Below are 24,284 nucleotides of genomic sequence, written 5' to 3'. Positions count from 1 at the left end.
TTAATCCTTAGCTCTGTTTGTCAGATTCCCTGAACACTTTCATGGTTTAGTTACTGGTTGCTAAGAATTTTCAGGGGAAGTGAGTGATGAATGGAAAAAGGCAACTGCTACTTGCATTCACTATAAACAGTATGTTCAGAACTCAGTGGCAGGTCATATTTTTCTCTCCTTACTGATAATGTAGATAAACCACACTAAAGAGAAGTTGGAGGGGGAAAATTAAAAACCAGAAGACGTAATCTCAATTCCTTCACCAACTGGCAGTGTGACATTAAGCAAGTCACCTAACTTCTCAAAATCTTAGTTGTCATCTGTGAAAATAAGAGTTCCAAGGATAGATCATCTATAAGTTCCATTGTAGTTTTGACATTTCCGTGATTATATGCAATTGTGAGTTGAAGTCACTTGGATGAAGGAGCCTCAGCTTCAGATATGGGTTCACTTTTCCATTCCCTGCACATATTTTGAACTTTCTTAAATTCATGCTTTCCCCCTTCTATATGGAATGCTTTCTTTTCTCATAAAATTTCAAGCAAACTTTTAAAATTATTTGTCTTAATGATTGCAAAATTAACCATACCCTCCTCTGAATTCCTAAGCATTTATTATCACACTAGTCATTCATAAGGCATTTAGCATTTATAGCACAAGAAAACTCCACAAGGGACATTACAATAGGCAGTGCATACAAGATTAATTGCTGGAAAAGTGGTTTGTACTGTAGTTCTCAACATGTGGTGGACAAATCACATTGAGTTTCTGTAACTCTGTTCCTTTCTCTATCAATGATCAGACCCCCACTGCTGTGTCATAAAACTCCAGGTGTTGAATTCAGATACTTAGGCCATACCCACGAAGTGAAGGAGTACAAATACAATAATGATTGAAGGCAAAATGGAGATACAATGAAATGAATTAATGGAAATAATGACCCGGGCAAAAAGGAGAGCTCAAGTTCTACAGAAAAGGGGCAGGAGTTCCTTTGCTTTGTGTGTGTGAGGAGGCGCACTATCTGTGATGCTAAATTCTTCCAGAGAATCCAGTAATCAAAAATGTTTGTTTTTTGTTCCTGGTTTTTAAAGGTTACCAACAAAATCAAAGGTTTTAAAAAAACTTTCAGTGGATCTGAATTCGCTGGCATGTGTTGTCTGGTCTGTGGTCATTTCTGAGTCCATTGCTGACTGGCTTTCACAGTGAGGTTATTCTCCTCAAAGTTACTCCTTACCAATTCTGTGTCCTAAGACAAGTAACTTAATCACAATTTTGCCTGTGATATAAGCTTCACAGGATGTATGTTAGCAGTAAATGGAAAACATTTCTAAGACTCAGAACACAAAAATAAGCAGCAATTACTCCATGGTAGCTTGTTCCTACTACTGTGCTCCAACAACACTGTAATCTGGCTTCTGACATCACCCACATGCCATTTCTTCCTCTGCCAATGCAAATCCTCTCCCCTCAGGCTTTTAACTCTTTGAATAATGTACCTTCTCAAGTTGTGTATACATTTCTTGATGGTACAAATTATCTTAGCCCTCTCCTTTCCCACCTCCATTTTATAACCTCTTTTATTCTGGGAAAATTGCAAACAGCATAGTCAAATTCTGGGTACTCATCATCTTAGTATAAATGCTGCAGAAGCGAGCACAAGTACGCATCATCTTAAACAGTTTTTAAGACGTGGACAATTTTGTATTGCCACATTATCACTAGATCCCTACCCTCCAACCCCACACAAATACTGAATTATTTCGAAGCCAACTGTGGATATTGCATCATCCCATTTGTAAATACTTCAATATTTATGCATTTTCAAAAGAATATGCAAGAAACAGAATAGTTCCATGGAAAAATTCTTAGTGATTATGGGGAGAGTAATATGAGACAGAATTGCAACACGTATCCCTAAAAAAAGTAACCCAGGGATAAATGGGGTGGGAATTGAAGCAATTGAATTTAGCAATTTATTTATTTATTTATTTATTTATTTTTAAAAAGATTTATTTTTATACAAGAATTGGGGTACAGGCCAGAGATGCAGGGGGTGAGAGGATTCACCAGAGACAGAGCAGGGAACAGAACAGGCAGGTGGGCTGATGCACACTGCTGAGGGGAGCAGTGTGAGAGGTCTGTCCCGCCATGTGGGTTTCTCCCTGGCCGGCCGGGAATCGAACTCAGGCTGCAGTGTCTGTGGACTGTTTCATAGGTTGTGTCCTAACCCCTGCGCCACCAGGGAGGCCCTGAATTTAGCAATTAAAAAAAAACTTGTTTTTAAAAGTACTTCCAGTAGAGAAGTAAGGATGAAAATCAGATTTGCTTTGGACTGGTAGATAATTAGATACGAGGAAACAGAGGCTGTAAATAAGATTAATGTTTCAGGAAGTTCAACTCTAAAACCTAAATCATATCATAATAATTCACTTTTCAAAATCTGCTGGTGGATTGCCACTACACTACAAAAAAAATTACACTATAGTTAGTATATGATTAAGATTCTGTTTATCAATTAACTTCTTGTACCATCTTGCCATTTATTATGTTTCAAACTTAGTGAATTCTTTCTTTTCCTTAACTATGCCAACCTTATTCCTATCGTAAGGTCTTTACCTCTTGTCCCTGGTGGGTATAAAAGCAATGCAGGTATACTGGTCTTAAACTCTGTATAAGAACCTGCTGAGACTCAATACAACTGATAAGGGACTGATCACAAAGATCTACAAAGACCTCTCATGACTCAACAAAGTAAACAATCCAGTCAAAAATGGGCAGAAGAGCTAAAAAGACACTTCTCCAAAGAGGAAATGCAAATGGCCACCAGGTATATGAAAAAATGTTCAACATCACTTATAATCAGGGAAGTGCAAATCAAAACCAACAATGAGATACCACCTTACACCAGTGAGAATGGCACATATCAAAAAAACTAACAACAAATGTTGGCAAGGATGTGGAGAAAAAGAAACTCTCCCACACTGCTGGTGGGAATGCAAACTAGTCCAGCCACTAGGGAAAGCTGTGTTGAGGCTCCTCAAACTACTGAAAATGGAGCTTCCATATGACCCAGCAATTCCACTGCTAGGAATCTACCCAAAGGAAAAAAACATTAATATAATAAGATATCTACACTCCTATGTTTACTGCATTACTATTTATAATAGGTAAGATATGGAAACAACCCAAATGCCCAAAAATAAATGACTGGATCAAGAAGGTGTGGTATATATACACGAGGGAATGGAACTGGAAGGGATTATGCTCTGTGAAATAAGTCAGAAAGAAAAAGAAAAATATCGGGCCTCCCCGGTGGCGCAGCGGTTGAGCGCTGGGTTGCAAAGCTGCCCGCAGCCTCTGCAGCGCCGGTTTGATCCCTGGCTGCTCCCCGGGCACTGGAGGAGGGTCCCACATGGCATGCAAACCTCTCCTGCTGCCCATTGCTCCCCTCAGCAGTGTACTTCGGTCCTTCTGCTTGCTCTGCTCCCTGCTCTGGCTCTGGTTAATTTTCTCACCCTCCCGTGTTTCTGACTGTACCCAGTGCTTGTATAAATAAATAAATAAATAAATAAATCTTAAAAAAAAAAAAGAAAAGAAAAATATCAAATGGTTTCATTTGTTTTAGTCTTCTAGGGCAACATAATAAAAACCCAGTGTGGGGGGTTAAACTGAGGTCCTTTCATCCTTGGAATTTACTGGAATTTACATTTCCACAGTTCTGAAGGCTGGAAGTTCAGATCAAGGTGTCAGATGGGTTGCTTTCTCTAGAGATCTATGCTCTTTGGTTGTGTAAATGGCCACCTTCTTGCTTTGCCTTTGAATGAACTTTTTTTCCTATATGTGTGCACCTCTGGTGTCTCTACCTCCACTAAGTATGTGATTGGATTACGACTGCAACCTTCTGACTCATTTAATTTTAATTACCTTAAAGATCCTATCTCCAAATTCAGTCACACCGGAAGGCAGGGCTTCCACATGTGAATTTGGGGGTGTGGAGGCACAATGCAGTCCGGAATACATAACATTTTTTTCGTGTGTGACATATTTAAGCAGCATTTCAGTACACTAATATTATAAAAGCAATCCCTCACATTCTTGCAGTAATTTTTAGATTTCATTATTTAATTATTAGAGCTTGGACTCAGGTCTATGTTTCCTTGCTGCTGTTGCCTGGGTGATAGTCTCAACTGGTAGAAGCTAACTCATATTCCTTGACTCAAATAATGTAAATTGAGTTCTTCTCATATTCTGAATTCATCCATTTCGAATTTACCTTGGTGCCAAGTATGCACTATAGAGCCATTTTATCTTCTTTCCAGGTGGCTACCCCACAGTCCCAACACAACATATCTAATGATTAAAGAGAAGCAATTAGATGTAGTTTTGCCATAGACTAGATTAGACCTTTTAATATCAGAAAGGGAACCATAATTATGGAAATAGGATTTATTCTTACAATCAATAGTGAAAAAGCTACACCTCCCCCCACCCCAAACCCCTGGTGGCGCGGTGGTTAAAGTCTCAGTGTTATCAGGCTCTAGCCAGCCATTGCAGCCAGAGTTTGATTCCCTGCTGGCCAGGAGCAACACACATGGCGCAGCAGACCTCTCCTGTCTCGCCTGCTGCTCCCCTCAGCAGTGTATTCCAGTAGATCTGTCTGTTCTGCTCTCTGTTTTCTCTGGTCTACACCCCAGTTTTTGTATGAATAAGTAAATCTTAAAAAAAAAAAAGAAAGCTACAAGTTTTTTTCAATACATAAAGCAACAGGAAAGAAAGAGTATTTAAAACATACCTGAAAGCAGTGACTGTAGAAAAAGAAAAACTTATTTCTGGTTTTGAATAGTTCAAGGTGAGATTGCACCGTAGACAGGTTTCTGTTATATTATTAAAAATTATAATCCCTGTCTTTCATGTTTTTCCTATTCATTATTTGCCTTTTAATTTTTGGCTCTTAATTGGTTTTATAATCATATTTGTTTTCACTGTGAGGGTTTTTCTTTGTAATTACTTGCTCACAAATCCCATTCTTCACAAAATGATATCTGATAACATTTTAGTGTTTCAGGGACTAAGTTTGAGAAACATTAGCATTTTATTAAGTGTGTAGCTCAATAAAGTACCTTCTATATGTGGTGTTAAATAAATATTTTATTAAAAATGATATTGAATACTATCCAGTATTACCTTTTTGGAAATCAATATGATTTCCTTAGTAAAATTATTATTAATACTGATTTTATATTTGGAACTCTCTTTGCACTTTAAAATAAACTGCATGCTTATTGTGAATGTGTTCCTTTAAGACAATAACACACTGATTTTGCCAACATCTAGGATTTTTACATTCAGACACTACATATAAACCAGGCACATACAATAATGAGCAACATGTATACTTGTCATCACAGAGTTACTTAACATTCAGTGATTTTAAATACTTTTGAGGATGCTGAGGGTTATGCATTCTAAAATTAAGCTAAGAAGCTCTCTATCATACTTTAAGTTCAAAGCACAAGAATTAGCTCCTCAAAATTTTTAAAAAGTCACCCACAAATCTAAGTGGATTAGATAACTTTTTATATTGCAGTATAGAACTTTGACCTATTTTTTTTAATCCTTTACATAGTTTTTGATCTAATTCAATTTCCTCTTTTGAGTCCTCATCCTTGTTTTCCTTGAAAAATTACTTTCATATTAATAACATTTATTGGCAGCACTAAGATGTATAAGAGGTATAAAGTATTTAATCATTTTAGCCCCCCCTTTTATTTTTTTTCAAAGATTTACTTATGCATACAAGAGCTGGGGTACAGGCCAGAGATGCGGGGGGTGAGAGGATTCACTAGAGACAGAGTGGGGAACAGAACAGGCAGACTGGAGGCCCTTAATCCCCCCTTTTAAACTACCAATCTTATTAGTAGCAATATGCCCGTTCATGTTACACTTCCATAAATCTGTCAGTTATTCGTATTGCAAATAATTGTCTTATTGTTGATTATGAGAATATCAATTTATTAGATTATTTTACCACTTTTCTTTTTTAAATTTTTAGAAATTCTTTTGTTACTTCATTTTATCTTTACTTTTTATTATGTCATTAATTTGCTTTTAATGGCATCCTAAGTAAGAAAAATTGAAAACTTTTATTATTTGCACAAATTTAGTCACTCATCTTTAACTGAGTAGAGGCCATGCTAATATTTCTAGGTAGTGTTCCAAATTTAAAGTATGTGCTGCTGAAGTGAGCACAAGCAATGCCAGTTTTAAATGCAAATAAAAGACCATTTCAACCTATATGCAGAATCAATGAAATTACACAATTTGTATTTCATAGTTCCTATATCCATATGGATTGTGATCTTACCAAATAGTGCAAATGCTGCATTAAACAAACTTAACCGTTTATATGTCAGTTCTTGATATGCACATATTCTAACATCACTCTCTGCCTCAGGTTTACTGTTGAGCAAGAAAGGACTGAAAGGAAAGGGAACTATGAGTTACTCTTCCTTTCCCTTTCTTGTTTCATTTTTATCACAGGTGGTTGGCTAATACAGGGAAGTAATAAGACTAAGGAAAGGTATGGCAGAATTTCATAAACATTAGTGTTTCCTAGAAAGGCACTGCCTTCTTTCTGCATTATTTTTTTTATTAAATTTGGAGATTTTGAATCATTTAGGATTAAATATTATCAGAATAGGGCTAAAGTACCCATCCAAAAAGAACTTTCTAATCACATTTATTGATTTCATTTAATTTGAAAATATTTGCTAACAACAGCTGAATGCTAATGCTAATGGTGCACTTATAAACAGTACAGTATGACAAAATGTTTTTAAAGTATTCTTACACTTAGATCTATTATTTCTATCATAATTGAGCAAACATTCCCACCATCACTATCTTTTTTATCTTTAGTAATTTTCTCTGTATTTCAGTGAATTTATGATTTTTTCATTTCTAAAATTTTCAGATAAATGCTTAGCTTATTTTTATCCTTTCTTATTTAACAATTTTCATCTATAGCTTGGTCAGAATTTTACAGTTTAATATATAGCTTTTTGTTGTCACTATATTCTATGTGTAGGTGCAATTTTACTTTCCTTTTATACCTAAAGGTGATTCATAAAGTTAATTCAAAATTTAAAGTCTCCTACTTTTGTTTTTTGGGGAAGAGATCCTTTAATTATTGATTTTTGGTGTTCTTTATCACATTATCTCTACTTGTATAAACTTTAGCTCAATGTTCTAGGACTAGCATATATGCCAACCCTTCGAGAAACCTTCTATTCTACAGTGTGCTCTCGCTTCTCTAAACCTACATATATGTATACGTATGATTTATAAACACTTTACATATATAAAGTTTATTTAAACTCTCCTTGTTGCACCCACACACTTAGGCTATTTTATTCGTGTTCATCAGATTTGCAGCTTTATTTAGTAGTTTGAATTTTCACAGGAAAATTATATTCAATGCAACACATTTCTGAATGCATCAGTTATTGCATTAGGCACTAGGGAAAGTGTTAAATGGAAGAAATAATTCTGGTCTTCAAGAAACTCAAGACTACGAGGAGAAATGAACAAGACATTAAACACCAAGGGAAGTCATTAAATACAAAAGTGAACTTCCAGAGACTTGTCGTTTGTGCATAAGCAGCTCACAGCAAAGGAAAACAAGAGGTGTGCGCGAACACATCCATTCACAGGAGGAAAAGCGGTCTGGAAGTTCGGTAGTTCTGCCATAAGGAGCCTAATAATCCAACCCAGTGATTATCCAAGTATAATCCATGCCACCTGCCTCAGAATCACTTGGACAGTTTGTAAAGGGGGGGAGGAATCAAGCTTATTGGAATCAAAGTGGGGCAAGGGAGCGTTAAACCTGAGTTTTACACAAATTTCCCAAGTACTCAGAGCATCCAAGTTTTAGAACAGGGCGGAGCAAAATTCCCAGACTCAGTTACTCCCTCCTTTCAGCCCTGGCAGGAGAGCCTGAGACATGTATCCTCCCTCCCTTCCGGAGGAGTCGGCCAGGTCCCAGCTCACCTGGTCCACACGCCACAGCCTCGCGGCAAAAAACCGAGGTTGAGCCACCTGCCACCCCAATCACGGCTCAGGGAATTCGCAGACCTGCTCCGCAAAGGATTCCGGGAAAACCCAACAGGCCAATCTACAGGGCGGGAGAGGCAGCAGGTGAGTCCGATAGGGAGGATTCTTTGATTGACGTGAAATTGGCCCAATAAAAGCAGAGGACCGGTGACGCTAAAGCGTCCTTGGGAAGGCCATTCACGATTTCAGCCAATCCAGTTCAGTATTAGCCTCCTTGTGGGAGGTGCTTGAGGCCGCTGAGGTCGTTGATGTCTGTTGAACGGCTTGTGAAGTCGGGCTGCCTTGGGTAGGGGGTTAAAGTCGTTCTTGAGGAGAACGTCTGTCCGAGGAGAAAATGAGTTTAGCTCTGAGGTCGGTAACGAGGAGGCGGCAGTGCTCCCCACGCCCCGCAGCGGGACGCAGGGCGGGGGTGTGTGTGGAAGGGAGGCAGTTGGGCCGAGAAAAAGGCGCCTCGGCCAGGCTTCTAAGGGCCGGACCGCTCACCCTGGTGGCGCCGTTGTCCTGCAGGTGCTGGGCCTTTCTGCCCAGGTGGCCATTTCTGGGAACTGCTTGGCCTGGGCCGCCCGAAAGAGGGTGCGTGTATTGGTAGCCGCCCGGAGGGACTGAGCTATCGCGAGGTTTGCATTCGCGGTGTTTCTGCGGGCGGTCGGCCTGGGGCGCCTCAGCCGCTGGCTCCTGCTGTCCTCCCGGGCCGCGCCCGCCGCGCTGTGTGATGCGCGCCCACTTACCTGTGCATTTGGGAATTACACAAAACCCTTGCTCCTTTCCCGAGGCCTTGCTTATGGAGGAATCGTAGATCCACGGCAGAGACTAAAATTTTGTAGACTTCACTTGTTTAAAATGTTCACACAGGTTGCAAGCCCATTCGAAAATTTGGAACAATCTGAGATGGGTGTCTCTTAGCGAGGGTATTTCTAACCTTCAAGGCCAATTTTCTTTGTTTTTTTTTTTTTTTATTTTTCAGAGTTTTATAAGAAATTAAATCCGAAATTTACATGTTAAGGGAGACAAGACCATTGACTTCACATTGTTTAATGGAATTAACACAAACATTATAGACTTCGTTTGACATTAGATTCATATTTTGACTGATTTGTTCTATCAGTGAGAGAAGTTACAAAGACAATGACAAATTTAGAAGAATGTAATCCCAAAGCATTTGGAACATATGCGCCAAAGTATTTTATAAGTTAATTGATAAATTATGTGGTAGAATTTGGTAGTAATATTCATCGCTATAAACACTATCAAAAAGTAAACTAGTGTCAATTTTGAATTTTAATTTGGAAATTTATATAAACACTACAATGTGTGACTAAGTATGAGCGCTATTTTATTTTTTTGATCAGGGTTTCTGACATTAAAGTGATATTTTTCTTATTCCCAGTTCTTGTTTCTTTCACAGGAACAGTGGTGGGAATAAATGCCAAACTAGAGAGAAGGAAAGTTAATTTCTCATTTTCTTTTAATAACTTGTAACACTTTTCAGACTTGAGCAGGGCTTTGACTTATGTAAGGAATATTCCTTTATCTTTTTCCAAAATACTTCCTTTAGAAAGTTAGAAAATTGTAAATTGGCAATGATTTGTTGCATTTTTGGAGTGTTGCTGGATAATTTATTGACAGGAGACTAAGCTTAACATGGACTAAATGGACATATTTTTATTTCATAGAAATGAGCTTGTGGTAGACAAAACAAAGAGGAAAAAACGAAGAGAGCTCTCAGAAGAACAGAAGCAAGAAATTAAAGATGCTTTTGAACTATTTGATACAGACAAAGATGAAGCAATAGATTATCATGAATTAAAGGTAATAGTATGCTTTGCATATTTTTTCTTTTAAAATGATTTGCATTTTTGACAGTTACTTAAAACTACTTTTCTAAATAAGTACTTTAACTAAACTGGCTTTGGAAATATAAAACCATTTTAAACATTGGCAGTTAAGTACTGCAATAAAATTGAATGTTACTTTCAACATCTTTTATAGAAAATCCTTTTCATATGTTAAACATGAATAGTATTGCATGTAAAAATACATTTCTATGAAGAGGCTTATTTTTCATTTCACATAATTAAAGATTTCATACTATACGAGTAAAACAGTTCTTACTATATTTCCAGTGCTTTTTTTTGTTCGTTAGTTTTTGGGGGTTTTTTTTGGTGATTCCTGTTTTGGGTGAGTGATATTTGTCTTTTAATTTGACATGTTAGCAACATAGTGTCAACGTAATCAATGTAAGTGATGTCTGATGTTGACACATGCTGCTGGGGAAAAATGTCAGCTTTAAGGCCTAGAATTACTTATAAAGATTTAGTTAAAAAGAAACAATGCGAAATTGATGTTTAGGCAATATGGATTCTCACACTTAACCTAATGAGAAAGCATTTTCGTCCTCTGTAACTCTCTTTTTGAACTATTTTTTTTTTAATTACCTAGCTTTGATTAAAAATTTTTCCTTTATGCCTCTTCCGTTTTTTGTAATTGTTATTTCTTGGTTTGGAATCTTACTGCACTCATGGATCTTCCTAAATGGTTTATCTACTTCTCATGTACCCTATACATTAGATTCATCTTTTAAAATTCTTTCATTGTAGTGTTCATTTCTCATAGACCTTGAGTGACTCCTCACTGTATACTGTGTAAAGTTCAGATTCCTTTCATTTTAACTTCATGCTTGTACTACCATTTTCTCATTTGCTAATTGCTTGCTTCCACCTGAGCTCTTTCTGTTCAGATAAGGTAAGCTGCTCTTCATACTCTTCTCCTTGATGCTTTATTTCAGTATCTGTTTTGATAACAGTCACTCTTTCTAAGTACTCTTTTTATTCCACTTTAGCCATGCATCAAGGAATAGCTTGACTCTCTCCAAGTAAGATTTCTTTAGTCAGTAATATGTCAAGATTTCCTCTTTCTCTCAACTCAGGGTCCTAGGTTATTTCCCTAATAATTAATCATGTAGGATCTGATAACAATTGTTGTCTTGTTTTTTGTCACTTCTAGTGTATATTTTAATATGTCTTACCTTTTTCCCGCTTTGGTTAATCCTTTGAGAACAAATAGCTTGTTAAAATTATCAGAGTCAGTGCATTGGTGTAGTGTATGTAGTCTGTAAACATTCATTGATTGCTTCGTCATGTTAAAAAAAAAAAATGAAAAAAACAGAAATAAAATGAAATAAATTTGCCATTTTTTTCATAGAAAGGAAAAAATTGCCATTAATTTCAGTAGTGAAGAAAAGCTACCACTTTAGAGACATAAAACATGTAGTATTAATGTATTGCTATCACTGAAATTGTAGAAACTTGCTTAAGAATTGAAAGTCACTTTTGTGAAAGAGTGCTTCAATAATTTGCTTTTCCCTTTTAATCCAAAAGGTGGCAATGAGAGCCTTGGGGTTTGATGTAAAAAAAGCTGATGTACTGAAGATTCTTAAAGATTATGACAGAGAAGCCACAGGAAAAATCACCTTTGAAGATTTTAATGAAGTTGGTGTGTATTTTGATAGTCTTTGTAATCAGTATTTGTTAGGCAGTTGTCTGGTTAATATCAAAAGTTCTTTTTAATTCTCTGAGTTTTGGAATTTTATTAGTGACTGTGGTTGTAAATGTGAATCTCATTTATTTTATTTTTTATACTTTTTCCTGATTTTCAATGAAAATAAGATTTATAGTTTTGCTGTATGATTGTTGTTTTGTTCTGAAGATTCTAACAAAGGAGATATGATGGTTATTGAAAGATGTCATTTTAAATAATGAGGTTTTTTTTTAAGATTTATTTATTTATTTATACAAGCACTGGATAGAGGCAGAAGTGTGGGAGGGTGAGAGAATTCACCAGAACCAGAGTGGGGAGCAGAACAGGCAGACTGATGAAATACACTGCTGAGGGGAGCAGCAGGCGCGGCAGGGGAGGTCTGCGCTCCATGTGGGACCCTCACCGGCGGCCGGGGATCGAACTGGTGCTGCAGATGCTGTGGGCAGCTTTGCAGCCCAGTGCTCAACCACTGCGCCACCAGGGAGGCCCTGTTTCTTTTTTTCTTTAAAGGTTGATTTTTTTTTTGGCATACAAGAGCTGGAGTACAGGCCAGAGGTGCGAGGGGTGACAAGATTCACCATAGACAGAGTGGGCAACAGAACAGGCAGATTGACAGAAATACATTGCTGAGGGGAGCAGCTGGCAAGTCAGGAGAGGTCTGCTGTGCCATGTGGGTTTCTCCCTGCCTGACCCGGGGATCGAACTTGTGCTGCAGTGGTTGCGGACAGCCTCATAGGTTGCATCTTAACCCCTTGTTCCACCAGGGAGGCCCTAGTGAGTGTTTTTCTTATGTGATAAAACTGAAAGGATGAATAAAAAACCCGAGAAGATTTATTTGAAAAATATTTCCCAAGACCGTTTTGGTATGTGATATTTGTTGGTAAAGTGGAAGATAAGGAAACTGGTAGCAGTTGTTATCTTTGGCTATAGATGAAGTGCATGTCTTCAGGTTGACAAAGCTTAGGAGGGGCTACACATGTTAGATGATGTAGATCTCAGTGAATAAAGTCATCTGTTTAGTATTCTGGGTGGAAGGAGGATCATAGTAAGGGAAACAGTTGGCAGTATGGGAACATGAGAAAAACCAACTGAAAATAATGTGTCATGGACTTAGTGTCATTGTACCTTCATAGAGTATATTTGAGTGGATTATTTATAGCATGTATATGTATCAGACATTTTCTGGATAGGGGATTCTGGAAGGCAATGACTTTGCTATTAAATTTAAATATATTGCCTAGAGTATGATACAGAGAATGTATATATACACATATTCAGGTTTTTATTAATTAAATTCTATAAATCAGTGATTCCACTTTATATGGGTCATGATATAAGCACATTACTTATTTTTAGATATTTAAAAGATTTAGGAACAAATTGAATTATACGCACACACACAAACCCTTTATTTGAAAAATTAAAAAAGAAGCTTTTAAAAAAAAACGGCAGTTAGTGCTGCAGAAAACCATTCATTTCATTAGTAATTTTTTATCTGAAAACTTAAACTCAAAGTGGTGAGTTACAGGATAAAACTAAAAGAGAAAGAAATCACAGCACAGAAAACCCCCAACTTAAGAACAAACAGATGACTGTTTAAAGGAGGCAGCTTTTTCCTTTGGGAACCATATTTCTTCCCCCCCCCCCCCCAATTTGTAGAATGATTTACTTGAGAAGGAGAGAGAATCTTTATTCTCTCGGTATTGATGATTTATTGGGATTTATGATTTTAGTCCAAGTTTCAGCACAGATTGTATATTTACAGAAACAAGGTATTAGGATATAGTGGAAACGATACAATTAGGAAGGAGCTATAACTCAGGTACATTTGGTGTGATAAATGAGTTAGCTTGGACACCTTAGAACCAGATAGCCTGGTTGCAAATTGTGGTTTTTACCATTTAAAACTCCATGTGTAACTTGGTCATTTGACTTTCCTTTGCTTCATTTTCAACTATGAAATTGGGATAGCTGTGCTGCTTTGTAGGGTTCTTGTGAGGGCTAAATGAGTTAATAATATGTGAGGTGCTTAGAAAAGGACCTAACATATGTATGGTAAGTACTATTAAGTATTTGTTATAGTACTTTAAAATGTCGTTGTCATTTACTTTAATGACAAGATAATCATATGCATCCTGGAACATAAAAAGTGTTCTCCTTGCTTTTGTGGTTTGTGTTTCTGATTATAGTTGATGTTATTTTAAGTATTGATCATTGTCATTAATAATTTTACAAAATAGGACCACCCCTGGTGGCGCAGCGGTTGAGTGCTGGGCTGCGAAGCTGCACGCAGCCTCTGCAGCGCCGGTTTGATCCCCGGCCACCGGGCTAGGGTCCCACATGGCGCACAGACCTCTCCTGCTGCGTCTACTGCTCCCCTCAGCAGTGTACTGCTTCATCAGTCTGCCTCTTCTGCTCCCCTCTCTGGCTCTGATGAATTCTTTCACCCTCCCTCGCTTCTGCCTCTATCCAGTGCTTGTATGAATAAATAAATCTTTAAAAAAAAATAAATAAAAAATAAAAAAATAGAAGAGTAAATATGAGGCCTCCATTTAAAAAAAATAATTTTACAAAACAATATTTTATCTTAAATGAATACTGTTATAAAATTGTGCTTTTATTAGCAGTTGAAGCCAGAGTCCCACCTTCTCCTTACCCCCATTTTTCTCTTTTACTTACAGACCAGAAATACCTGATTCTTTTTTAGAATAAGTAGCTATTAGCTATAGTTAAACTTCAGCTGTAACTCTCATAGATCAACCTTTTTGACAGACTCACCACATACTTTTAGCTATCATAGACTACCTACTGAGGATACCAGTTGTCAAATAAAAATGTATTACTGTTTGGAAATCAAGTAGTCAGGTTCTCCCATTTGTTGATTATTTTTTAATAATGACTCAACACAGAGGGTATCTGTTTTATACTTTGGGACAACTAACTCCAGACCAGAATATTTGAGTCTTAGTTTTATGTGCCATCTATTAGGGTACTGTTCCACAGGTGTTTGTGGATGGTCTGTCATTTAACAGAATTCTTTTTTTTTAATAGTTGGATCTTTTTCAGCTGTTGCCTTTTTTCATTACATTGTTGTTCATTTTTGTACAATATTGAATTTCTTGCCTCAGGTGTTGCCCCCATAAATCTCCCACTACCATATCACCATGAACTACCACCATAGTTTCTTGTGCTCTTCACTCCCGTTTTGACCCTTTTCTCTCCCCTTCCCCTGCTGTACACCTCAGGTTTATAGTTTACCTACAAGTCTTGTCTTTTTTTTTGACCCTTTGTTTGGTTTCCCTATAGTCCTCCTACAAGTGAACCATCTGATATTTTTCTTTTTCCTTCTTACTTATTTCACTGAACATGTTCCCTTCTAGCTCCATCCATGTTGCCGTGAGTGGCATGAGTATATCTTTTTTGATTGCTGAATAGTATTCCATTGTGTATATCTACCACATCTTCTTGATCCAGTCATCTGTTTTTGGGTATTTAGGTTTTTCTATATTTTAGCTATTGTAAATGGTACTGCAGTAAACATAGTGTAGGTTTCCTTTTGAAATAATGTTTTTGCATCCCTTGGGTAGAATCATAGGAGTGGAATTGCTGGGTCATATGGTAGATCCATTTTAATAATAACAATTTGAGAAACTTCCACACAGCTTTACATAATGGCTGGACCAGTTTGTTTTCCCACCAGCAGTGTAAGAGGGTTCCTTTTTCTCCACATCCTCACCAGCATTTGTTGTTTCCATTAACTGATTTCTTACCAGTGCTAGGAAAAATGTCTTAAAATATATGTGATAAAGATTTAGAATTTGGACAATTGAGGCTAGTGGGTAATAGGCGTTTTAGGAATGATTGCTTTAAAGTAAGACCAAGATAAGTCAGGTGTCAGTATTCCATTTATTTTTGGTACATACTAATTATTTCATTGCCTGTTTAAAATACAGTATTACTATTTTTGTTTTTGCTTGTTTAACAAACATTTGCTGATTTTTTTAAGATTTATTTATTTATGCATACAAGAACTGGGGTGCGGGCCAGAGGTACAGGGGTGAGAGGATTCACCAGAGACAGAGTGGGGAGCATAACAGGCAGATCTGCTGAAATACACTGCTGAGAGGAGTAGCAGGTGAGACATGAGGGGTTTGCTGCACCATGTGGGTCATCTCCCTGGCCGGGGATCAAACTCATGCTGCAGTGGCTGTGCATAGCTTCATAGTCTAAAAGAGTTATCCCCTTGTGCCACCAGGGATGCCCCATTTCCTGAATTTTTTTGCCACTTGGTACCATGCTGGGGTGAAGAGGGGAGATAATTAAGTTCTGAAGAGGTTCTTTTTTCATGGAGCTTGTAATTGAAATGTAGGTGAGAACAAGCTCTGGTGCTGTATGGTAAATTATTTTGTCAGGGGCCAGAGTTGGCAAATGACAGATCATGAGTCAAATTCACTTGCTACCTATATACTGCCACATCCTTTTTCTTTCATGCTTCTTTTATACTACCGTGCCAGAGTGAGTTTAGACAAATATCCAAGCCTGAAACATTCACTGTCTGACCTTTAATATGAATGATTTACCAATTCCTGGTCTAGAGTCATTGAAGAAGACTTTACACAGGGGATTTTTAATAGGTGTGTGGGAATGTGAATAAGATTTCATCCCAAGAGGCAGATTGTGGGAGTAGGGATTCCAGGTAGAAAAAACAAAAACAGCAAAGAGTGATGCTGTAAGTATAGTATGTTTGGGGGACTTCTGTAGGAGAGGAAAGTGACTGAAAGGTAAGATTAAGCCAGAAAGGTAAAATCTTGCCTAGCCTATAGAGTTTAAGACTTGTAAGTCAGTGGAAGATCATTATCAATTTTTTTCCCCTAAAGATTTATTTATTTATATAGGAACAGGGTATAGGCCAGATGTGTGGGAGGGTGAGAGGATTCACCAGAGACAGAGCGGGGAACAGAACAGGCAGACTGACGAAATACACTGCTGAGGGGAGCAGCGGGCGCTACAGGAGAGGTCTGCCGCGCCATGTGGGATTCTCGCCAGCTGGGCGGCAAGGATCAAACCTGTGCTGCAGAGGCTGTGGACAGCTTCACAGAGCTGCGCTTAACCACCTGCACCACCAGGGAAGGCCCAAGATCATTGTCAATTTTTAAGGAAGAGGGTATGCTATGTTTTAGAAAGGTGACACTGATGAGAGGTGTTAAAGACAGATTGGAGGGCAGAGAGACTGCAGGCAGAAGGTAATAGACTTTTTATTCTGACTGTGGTGAGAATGAAAAAGGATGTATTTAAGAGTAGAAAGGGAGTATCCTTAGTACTCTGGGATCTAATCACTGATTAGGTTTATAAGATTGAAATTGTTCAGAGTTTTCATATATGGGAAGCTAGCTGTTAATGGTGCTCTTACCATTTTGGGGGTGAGCTATCACAGCTCTTTTGGGTGATAGTGGGAAGAGCTTGGAATAAAAAATACTGACTTTAAAGGAACTGGTCTATTTGCATAGAAACTTCTAAAAGGCAGCGAGAAATATAGATGAAGCTATAATTTTTAGCATCACCTTTAATGATGTGATCAATTTTTAATTTGTGGTATTAGGTGATTTTTATAATGTGTAATGTATTTTGAGGAAGTGCATTTCTGACAGTATTCATTAAATCATTTGAAAATAATTAATAAATAGACATTTGTGAAACAGATTGGACCCACCTTTTCTGTCTGTATGTTATTTTCATGAAGAAAGCTTTATTTTTTAGAATTCTATTTAGTAGAATAGGAATAGAACATGAAGGCTCAAAGGACAGTCACTGTAAAGTTGTATACTGATAATGTTTTAGCTGTCCAGAATGATAAGTATTTATAGTTCTCAACAGAAACTGCATTCTAAGACAAAGTATTGATAAAAGATTAGACACATAAGTCTGAAGTAACTAACACAATTAAAGTACCAGTGGGATAAGAATTTATACATCTTGGAGCCCCATCTGTTCCCCAGATCACCCTGTTGCTTCTTTAAATACATTAATACTTTCAGCAAGCTGCTTTTTTTGATTCACCTGTCATGTAAATTATTTAATTGGTGAAGAAAATTTCTTAACACTTTTTTTTTCCTTGTCCTGCTTTTTTGTTGGGACTAAATTCAAAATTAGTTGAGTATGAGCCATAGAGTTAAGTGTGGTATTTTATTTTGGTGTTATGGCTGTATATATGCCAACTCCTTTTTGACTGAATATTTATGAGCTTTGATGATTTGCATACTTATAGTAATATGCTTCAATTAGTTGCTTGGAAGACTTTTGGGTAAAATATATTGGATAAAAGAAAATGTTGAATATATGTATAGGTGATTGATTTAACATTAGTTTGAATGGGTTCTTATTCTAAAGCTTATTCCACAGGCTATGATTAGATAGCAGCAGCAAAACAATATTTTTTGGGGACTAGAATTTTATTTTTCTTTTTGGGTGCATTAAACATTCCAATACTTTCCATCCACAAGTATTTACAATTTTTAATGATTCTATAAGTCTCAATAGTACTGAATTATTTTTAATGAGATAGTGAAAATCATAAATGCCTTTTGTTGTAATAGTAGACCATTTTTATGGAATAACTTCAAAGATATTTACTTAGATACTTTAAGAATTTTATCTAATAACTTAAAAAATACCCCACAGATTTTTACTTCAATTTTTATTATTGTGGCTATTAATTAAAAGCTGTTGTAATATTGGAAATACTAAGTTTATATTTTATATTTTAAAATATACAGTTACTGTTGAGGTCTGAAATTACATTTAACTGTCTGAGAGCTTTTATCTTGCCGGGCAAAATAATAACTTGATAAAAAAATGTATCCAGATTTTTTTTTCAACTTTCCTATTATAATCAGATTCAATTCTTTTAGTAACTACTTTCCATATTTTTGTAAACCAAGAGCTTCCTTTTATGTAGATGTCAGTGTAATTTTTTTATCTACTATCTGTGATCGTTTCTATATCAGTGGTAGCAATGCAATTTTGTTAATTTGTCATGAGTTTGTCTTTAATTTGGATTAAATTTAGGAATAGTCAGTGATAATACATTACGTTTAGCTAGCAAACAGCATTTATCCAGTAAGCTTTAATTGTTTTGTTGATATTTCATCTCTACAACTAGGGTACAAATTCCTAAACTTGTTCACTTAATGTCGGTGTAACCTGGTGCACTTCTTGATAATAGTAGATCTTAATTAAATGCAGTATAAGTATAGCCCTTTTTGTTTTGCTATTGTATAATGTAAACAGTTTTTGCTTTTATGATAGGACAAATTATTGAGAATATATTATAAATTTTAAAATGTGGTTTGTTTTTTCTAATTTCAGGTTTATCTCTGGGATTTGGGCTCCAATTTAGCATTCTGTTGTCAAATGATATGTTGACAGATTCACAGCTCCTACTCTCATCTAAATACTTAGTTGATTTCACAAATGAATGCCTTTGTGGTTATGCAGGTTTATTTTTTTCCCTTTTTTTGCTGTAGTGACAGACTGGATATTGGATAGAGATCCTCATGAAGAAATATTAAAAGCATTTAAACTATTCGATGATGATGATTCGGGTAAAATAAGCTTGAGGAATTTGCGACGAGTTGCCAGAGAATTGGGTGAAAACATGAGTGATGAAGAACTTCGGGCTATGATAGAAGAATTTGATAAAGATGGTGATGGAGAAAGTAAGTTTTGAGTAAAATGTATATTCCAAATACTCCTGATACATACATATGGTAAATTTTTCTGAAATCAAATGATTTTTAAAATCTTTTGAAAAATGTCTCTTTGTATTAAGTGTAATTGTTCATCCTGTAATGGTCTTTTTTTCATAAATCTTTCACATTTAATTTAGAAAGAAGTAGACCTTTGAAGCCAACTATATGGTTATATATAAGGTTCTGTACTTCAAGAAGATACTTCACTATTTTGAGGCTAAAACATCACCAAAATTTCAGTCGTTAATGCATTCTTCCTTAATCTCCTTACATGTACTTTTTAATGAAGTACTGTTCAAGCCTTCAAATATTTTGAGCATTTCATTTCTCTGTATTTCTTTTTTTTTTCTTTGTATTTCTTTGCTGCTGTCCTAGTTCATACTCTAACGCATGAATGTAGGAATGCTATAATAGCCTCTCTTATTATTTTCTTGATATTTACTCTGTGCAGTGCCCTATGTACTGACTGGTACTGCCCAATGAAAGAGGCAGATGTGGTTCCCATCCTCACCGACTCCACATGTAGTTCTCTTTTAGGCTCCTAAGTGCCCTTTATACCTCTGAGCCTCTACTCTCTTCCTAATTCAGTCTATTAATAGCATTTCCCCCCTCAATACAGTTTAGATGATGTCATTTCCCTATTTAAAACTTAGAATGATTCTTCAGTGCCTCAAGAGTAAAGTTCAAAGTCTTCTATTATCTGTTCTACCTTAAGTATCTAGTTTTTTCACACTGTTTTCTACTTTGCTATTTGTAAACCTCATTTCCCATACATATATATATATATACTCTTACAAAATACTCTAATCTAAACCAATTTTTATTTTGTGCCTTTTATCATATTGCTCCTCAATTCCTTAGAACGCTCTAGTTGCCAACTTCTGTCTGTTAAAATGTTAGTTGTTCTCTCAGGTACATTTTAAATTCTATCTTTTTTTTAAAAGCTTCCCCCAGTGTCTCTATGTGAGTTAGGAGCTATCCATTGAGGCCTATAGCATTTAGAGTAACAAACTATTTTGATACTTTTATACACTGTTTTCTTTTAGTTATGTAAGAGTGTTTCTCTCTAGTTATATTGTTAACGTCTTAGGGAGCAATATGGAATCATATAATGTGAAAGTACAGTATAAAAAAGGCCTGAGGTGGGGCCTCCCTGGTGTGGTGCAAGGGGTTAAGACATATGAAGCTATCCACAGCCATTGCAGCACAAGTTTGAATTCCAGCCAGGGAGCTACCCACATGGCACAGCAGACCTCTTCTGACTCGCCCGCTGCTCCCCTTAGCAGCGTATTTCAGTCAGTCTGCCTGTTTTGTTCCCCATTCTGTCTCTGGTGAATCCTCTCACCGCCCCCCACACCTCTGGCCGGTACCCCAGTTCTTTTATGCATAAATAAATAAATCTTTAAAAAAAAAAGGACTAAGGTGTTGAAATCATATAGACCCAGATTTGAATCGAATCTCTACCATTTAACTTACTTGCTGTGTAATTTCATGGACGTTTGCAATCTTTTCTGAGTCTTACTTTACCCATTTATAAAAAATGAGAATGGTAATACCTCCCAGGGTGGTTGTATTAAATGAAGATAATTGAATGTGCCTTGTAGTCGATGTATATTTTTCTTCTTTCTTTCTTTATGCTTACATTACACCCCCATGACTTATTTATTTTATAAGTAGAAGTTTGTATCTTTTGGAGTTAGGAGCTTTACCTATTTTGCCCACTACCCACCTTTAGCAACCACCATTTTTGATAGTAGCTTTATTTCTTAGACCACCCACATATAATGTGAGATCATATAATATTTGTCTTTTTATTAAATTTCATTTATTGTAATGCCCTTAAGGTTCTTTCATGTTGTTGTAAGTGGCAAGATTCCATTTTTTTTTTAATGGCTGAGTAGTAGTCACGCACATGTGCCCTCGTGTGAATGTGTGTGTGTGTTTGCGTATCTGTATACCTCATTGAACACTTGGAGTTTTTTTCCCCACTGTTTTGTCTTTAACTATATTTATCATGGTGTTGTCCTATCCTAGTTTTTTTCCCAACTCCTGTCAAACCAGATCCTGTTGTTTTAAAACTTAGTTCAAAAATTATTTTTACCTATTTTTTTAATTGAAGTAACTGCTTTACAATACTGTATATATGATTTAGACATGTAGGGTCATACCCTTCAGATGTGTTTCTATACCTCACCCACCACCAGTTCACCCAGAGTCCTCCACTCAGTCCACTATGCCTACTCCCTACTTTGCTACCCTCAACCCCCTTTTTGATAGCCTCAATTCTATAGTCACATTTCTAGGTTTTGTTAATTTGGTTTTGTCTGACCCTTTGTTTTGTTTCTCTGTGTTCCACATATAAGTGGAACCATCCAGTATATGTCTTTCTCCTTCTGAATTATTTCACTTAGCATGTTCCCTACCAGTTCCATCCATGTTGTGCCAAATAGCAAGAGTTTATCTTCTTTTTTATAATGGAGTAGTATTCCATTGTGTGTGTATAATACATCTTCCCAATCCCTTGTCTATTCTTGGTCACTTAAGTTGTATCCATAATGATTTTTCCTATTGTGATGAATATTTTCCAACACAGATAATGTGGATTTCATTTTAAGAATAGATCATATTTTGTATTCTACAGTAATTATCCTCTGTTTCATGTAATACAGTGTGACTACTGTAATTATTGAGACTGGTTTTCTCTGGTTTTGGGAACTAGTATACTTGTCATTGTTGATGTACATATTTTATCTTGACATTTTTAAATTGTTTTTTAACTACATTTTTGAGCTAAAGAATAGAGAAAAAATATTAAAACTTGTACAGTGAACACCTTTATAACCTTCTAACTAGATTCAGAAATTAACATTTTTCTGTATTTTTATAGTGTATATATTTTTTTCTGATTGAGAAATATATCATGGACTTAATCCCCTTAATATTTAGCATGCTCCTCCTAAGAATAGGATATTATTTTCATATCTGTGATACTATTGCAACTGCAAAGTAAATTAGCAGTAATTTTATAGTACAACCTAATATAATCCTCACTTTAATTTCAAGATATTCTAGAAAAAGAACCCTTGTGTCTGTTTTGATGTATTATACAACTCCTAATATGTTGTTGGCATTCACTGGGCACTTAAAAATGTTTGATTCAATGCAGGGTTTTAATATATTAGCTTCTGAGGTATTTGAAAGTTTAGAAATTAGAAACAGGGCCTCCCCTGGTGGCGCAGGCGGTTGAGCGCAGCACTGTGAAGCTGTTCGCAGCCTCTGCAGCGCCGTTTCGATCCCGGCTGGCCAGCGAGGGTCACACAAGGTGTGGCAGAGCTCTCCTGTCTTGCCCGCTGCTCCTCTCAGCAGTGTATTTCAGAGTCTACCTGTTCTGTTCCCCACTCTGTCTCTGGTGAATCCTCTCACCCTCCCGTGCATCTGGCCTGTACCCCGGTTCTTGTATAAATAAATAAATCTTTAAAAAAAAGAGAGAGAAGTTAGAAACAGTCTTAAAGGATATCTTATAGTTTGGTATTTCCAAAAAAGGAAGTAAATTAAGACTGGAATCCAGGTCTCTCTTTTCTCATTGTAGAAATAAGTTATACTTGTTATCATTGTCAAAATTACCTTTCATAACGTGTGCCTTCTTAAAGTGTTAAGTCTTGAGGGGAACCATGGAGTCACCTGATATACAACATTATTTTTTATTTCTGTTAATAATTCCTGTGCTTTGTGTGTATTGGTTTTTAAAAATTATGCTTAGCAAGAATATTACCTATTTCTAGATTGTCTTAAACATTGTTCTTAAAAACAGGTTCTTACTGAAATTTATTTATAATTTCATTTATAATTTTATAATTTTGGTTAGCCTACAGGTACTCTTTGTCACTGAATATTTCCTGTATTTGCAAATGTATTTTATAGTTGCTAGATTATTTTGGTAATTAAGATTAAATCTCTAATTTTTTAAATTACCATTTCAGTGGGTACTTTTGCCATGGTGACCTGTTCTCAATTGGTTTTTCTTTAAAATATGCTTTTTAAGTATGTAAAAGTTAAACAACTATTTTTTTAATTCTAAAATATTTTTGTTCTTTAGAATTCTAATTAACACTCATAATATGTTCTATTTATTTATGAAGGGTTTGCTAAATGAGCTCATAGAATAATTAAGAAGACATAACTAAATTTTTGAAAAAGCTATTAAAAATTATTTTAGAAAGTATACAAATCTGATGAAATTTTTTATAATTATTAATGTCTTTGTTCTAGGTAAAATTATAGAATAATTTATCATTTTATATATTTTGTATTCATGAAGTTGTTTAATAAATATGTTTAACTTCCTAGTTAAAAAAAAAAGCCAAAAGCTGTATCTCAGTTTATTAAGAATTTTGTATAATTTAAAATTTATAAATGCTTACTGTAAAATAGTAGTATCTTATCTGAGAAAATAGTAAAATATCTGTATTTTTGACTAACATTTTCTTTCTTACCACAGTAAATCAAGAGGAGTTCATTGCTATTATGACTGGTGACATTTGAAGAATTACAAGGATAAACACTAAGAATGTTGCAGTTATCATCTTCTATTTTTGTGCCTGCAGCTATGTTAAAAAACAAAACAAAGACAACTTAGTTTTTTCCCAGAAGGACCAAAAATAAGCATTTATGTATTCATATTTTATTACTGTTAAGTTTCTTTGTATGAACAGTATTGTTGGTACTCTTAATAATAGCTCAGTTTTGTATTTATAATATAGTTTTTATATACATAAAATTTTTTAAATTGAATCATGTGGTACACATTCTTTGAAGGTTTTTTATTCAACATTAGTAGTCACTTTTGTTTTGGTGCACGTGCTTTTCAGACACATTAATAAAATGTTTATTTTATTA

The 24,284-nt window shown here is 35.9% G+C and overlaps 1 protein-coding gene across 1 annotated transcript; it reads left to right on the top strand.

Annotated features, from left to right (window-relative positions):
• The first annotated feature begins 8,301 nt into the window (after positions 1 to 8,301).
• Positions 8,302 to 24,284, top strand: CETN3 (centrin 3). Its single transcript, XM_037529882.2, has 5 exons — positions 8,302 to 8,454; positions 9,777 to 9,912; positions 11,481 to 11,595; positions 19,164 to 19,355; positions 23,887 to 24,284. The coding sequence occupies exons 1-5, from the start codon at positions 8,438 to 8,440 to the stop codon at positions 23,928 to 23,930; spliced, it is 504 nt and encodes a 167-aa protein (XP_037385779.1). The 5' UTR covers positions 8,302 to 8,437; the 3' UTR covers positions 23,931 to 24,284.

The sequence above is a fragment of the Talpa occidentalis genome, unplaced genomic scaffold (assembly GCF_014898055.3).
Source record: "Talpa occidentalis isolate TD23 unplaced genomic scaffold, MPIMG_talOcc4v2.1 talOcc4.6, whole genome shotgun sequence".
NCBI lineage: Eukaryota > Metazoa > Chordata > Mammalia > Eulipotyphla > Talpidae > Talpa > Talpa occidentalis.
This window is presented reverse-complemented; position numbering and strand designations above follow the sequence as displayed.

Bases quoted from the DNA above. Each gene is read 5' to 3' on its own strand.
- CETN3 (XM_037529882.2), top strand. The intron at 9,913-11,480 runs GTAATAGTATGC...TTAATCCAAAAG, and splicing joins TAGATTATCATGAATTAAAG to GTGGCAATGAGAGCCTTGGG. The intron at 19,356-23,886 runs GTAAGTTTTGAG...TTCTTACCACAG, and splicing joins TAAAGATGGTGATGGAGAAA to TAAATCAAGAGGAGTTCATT.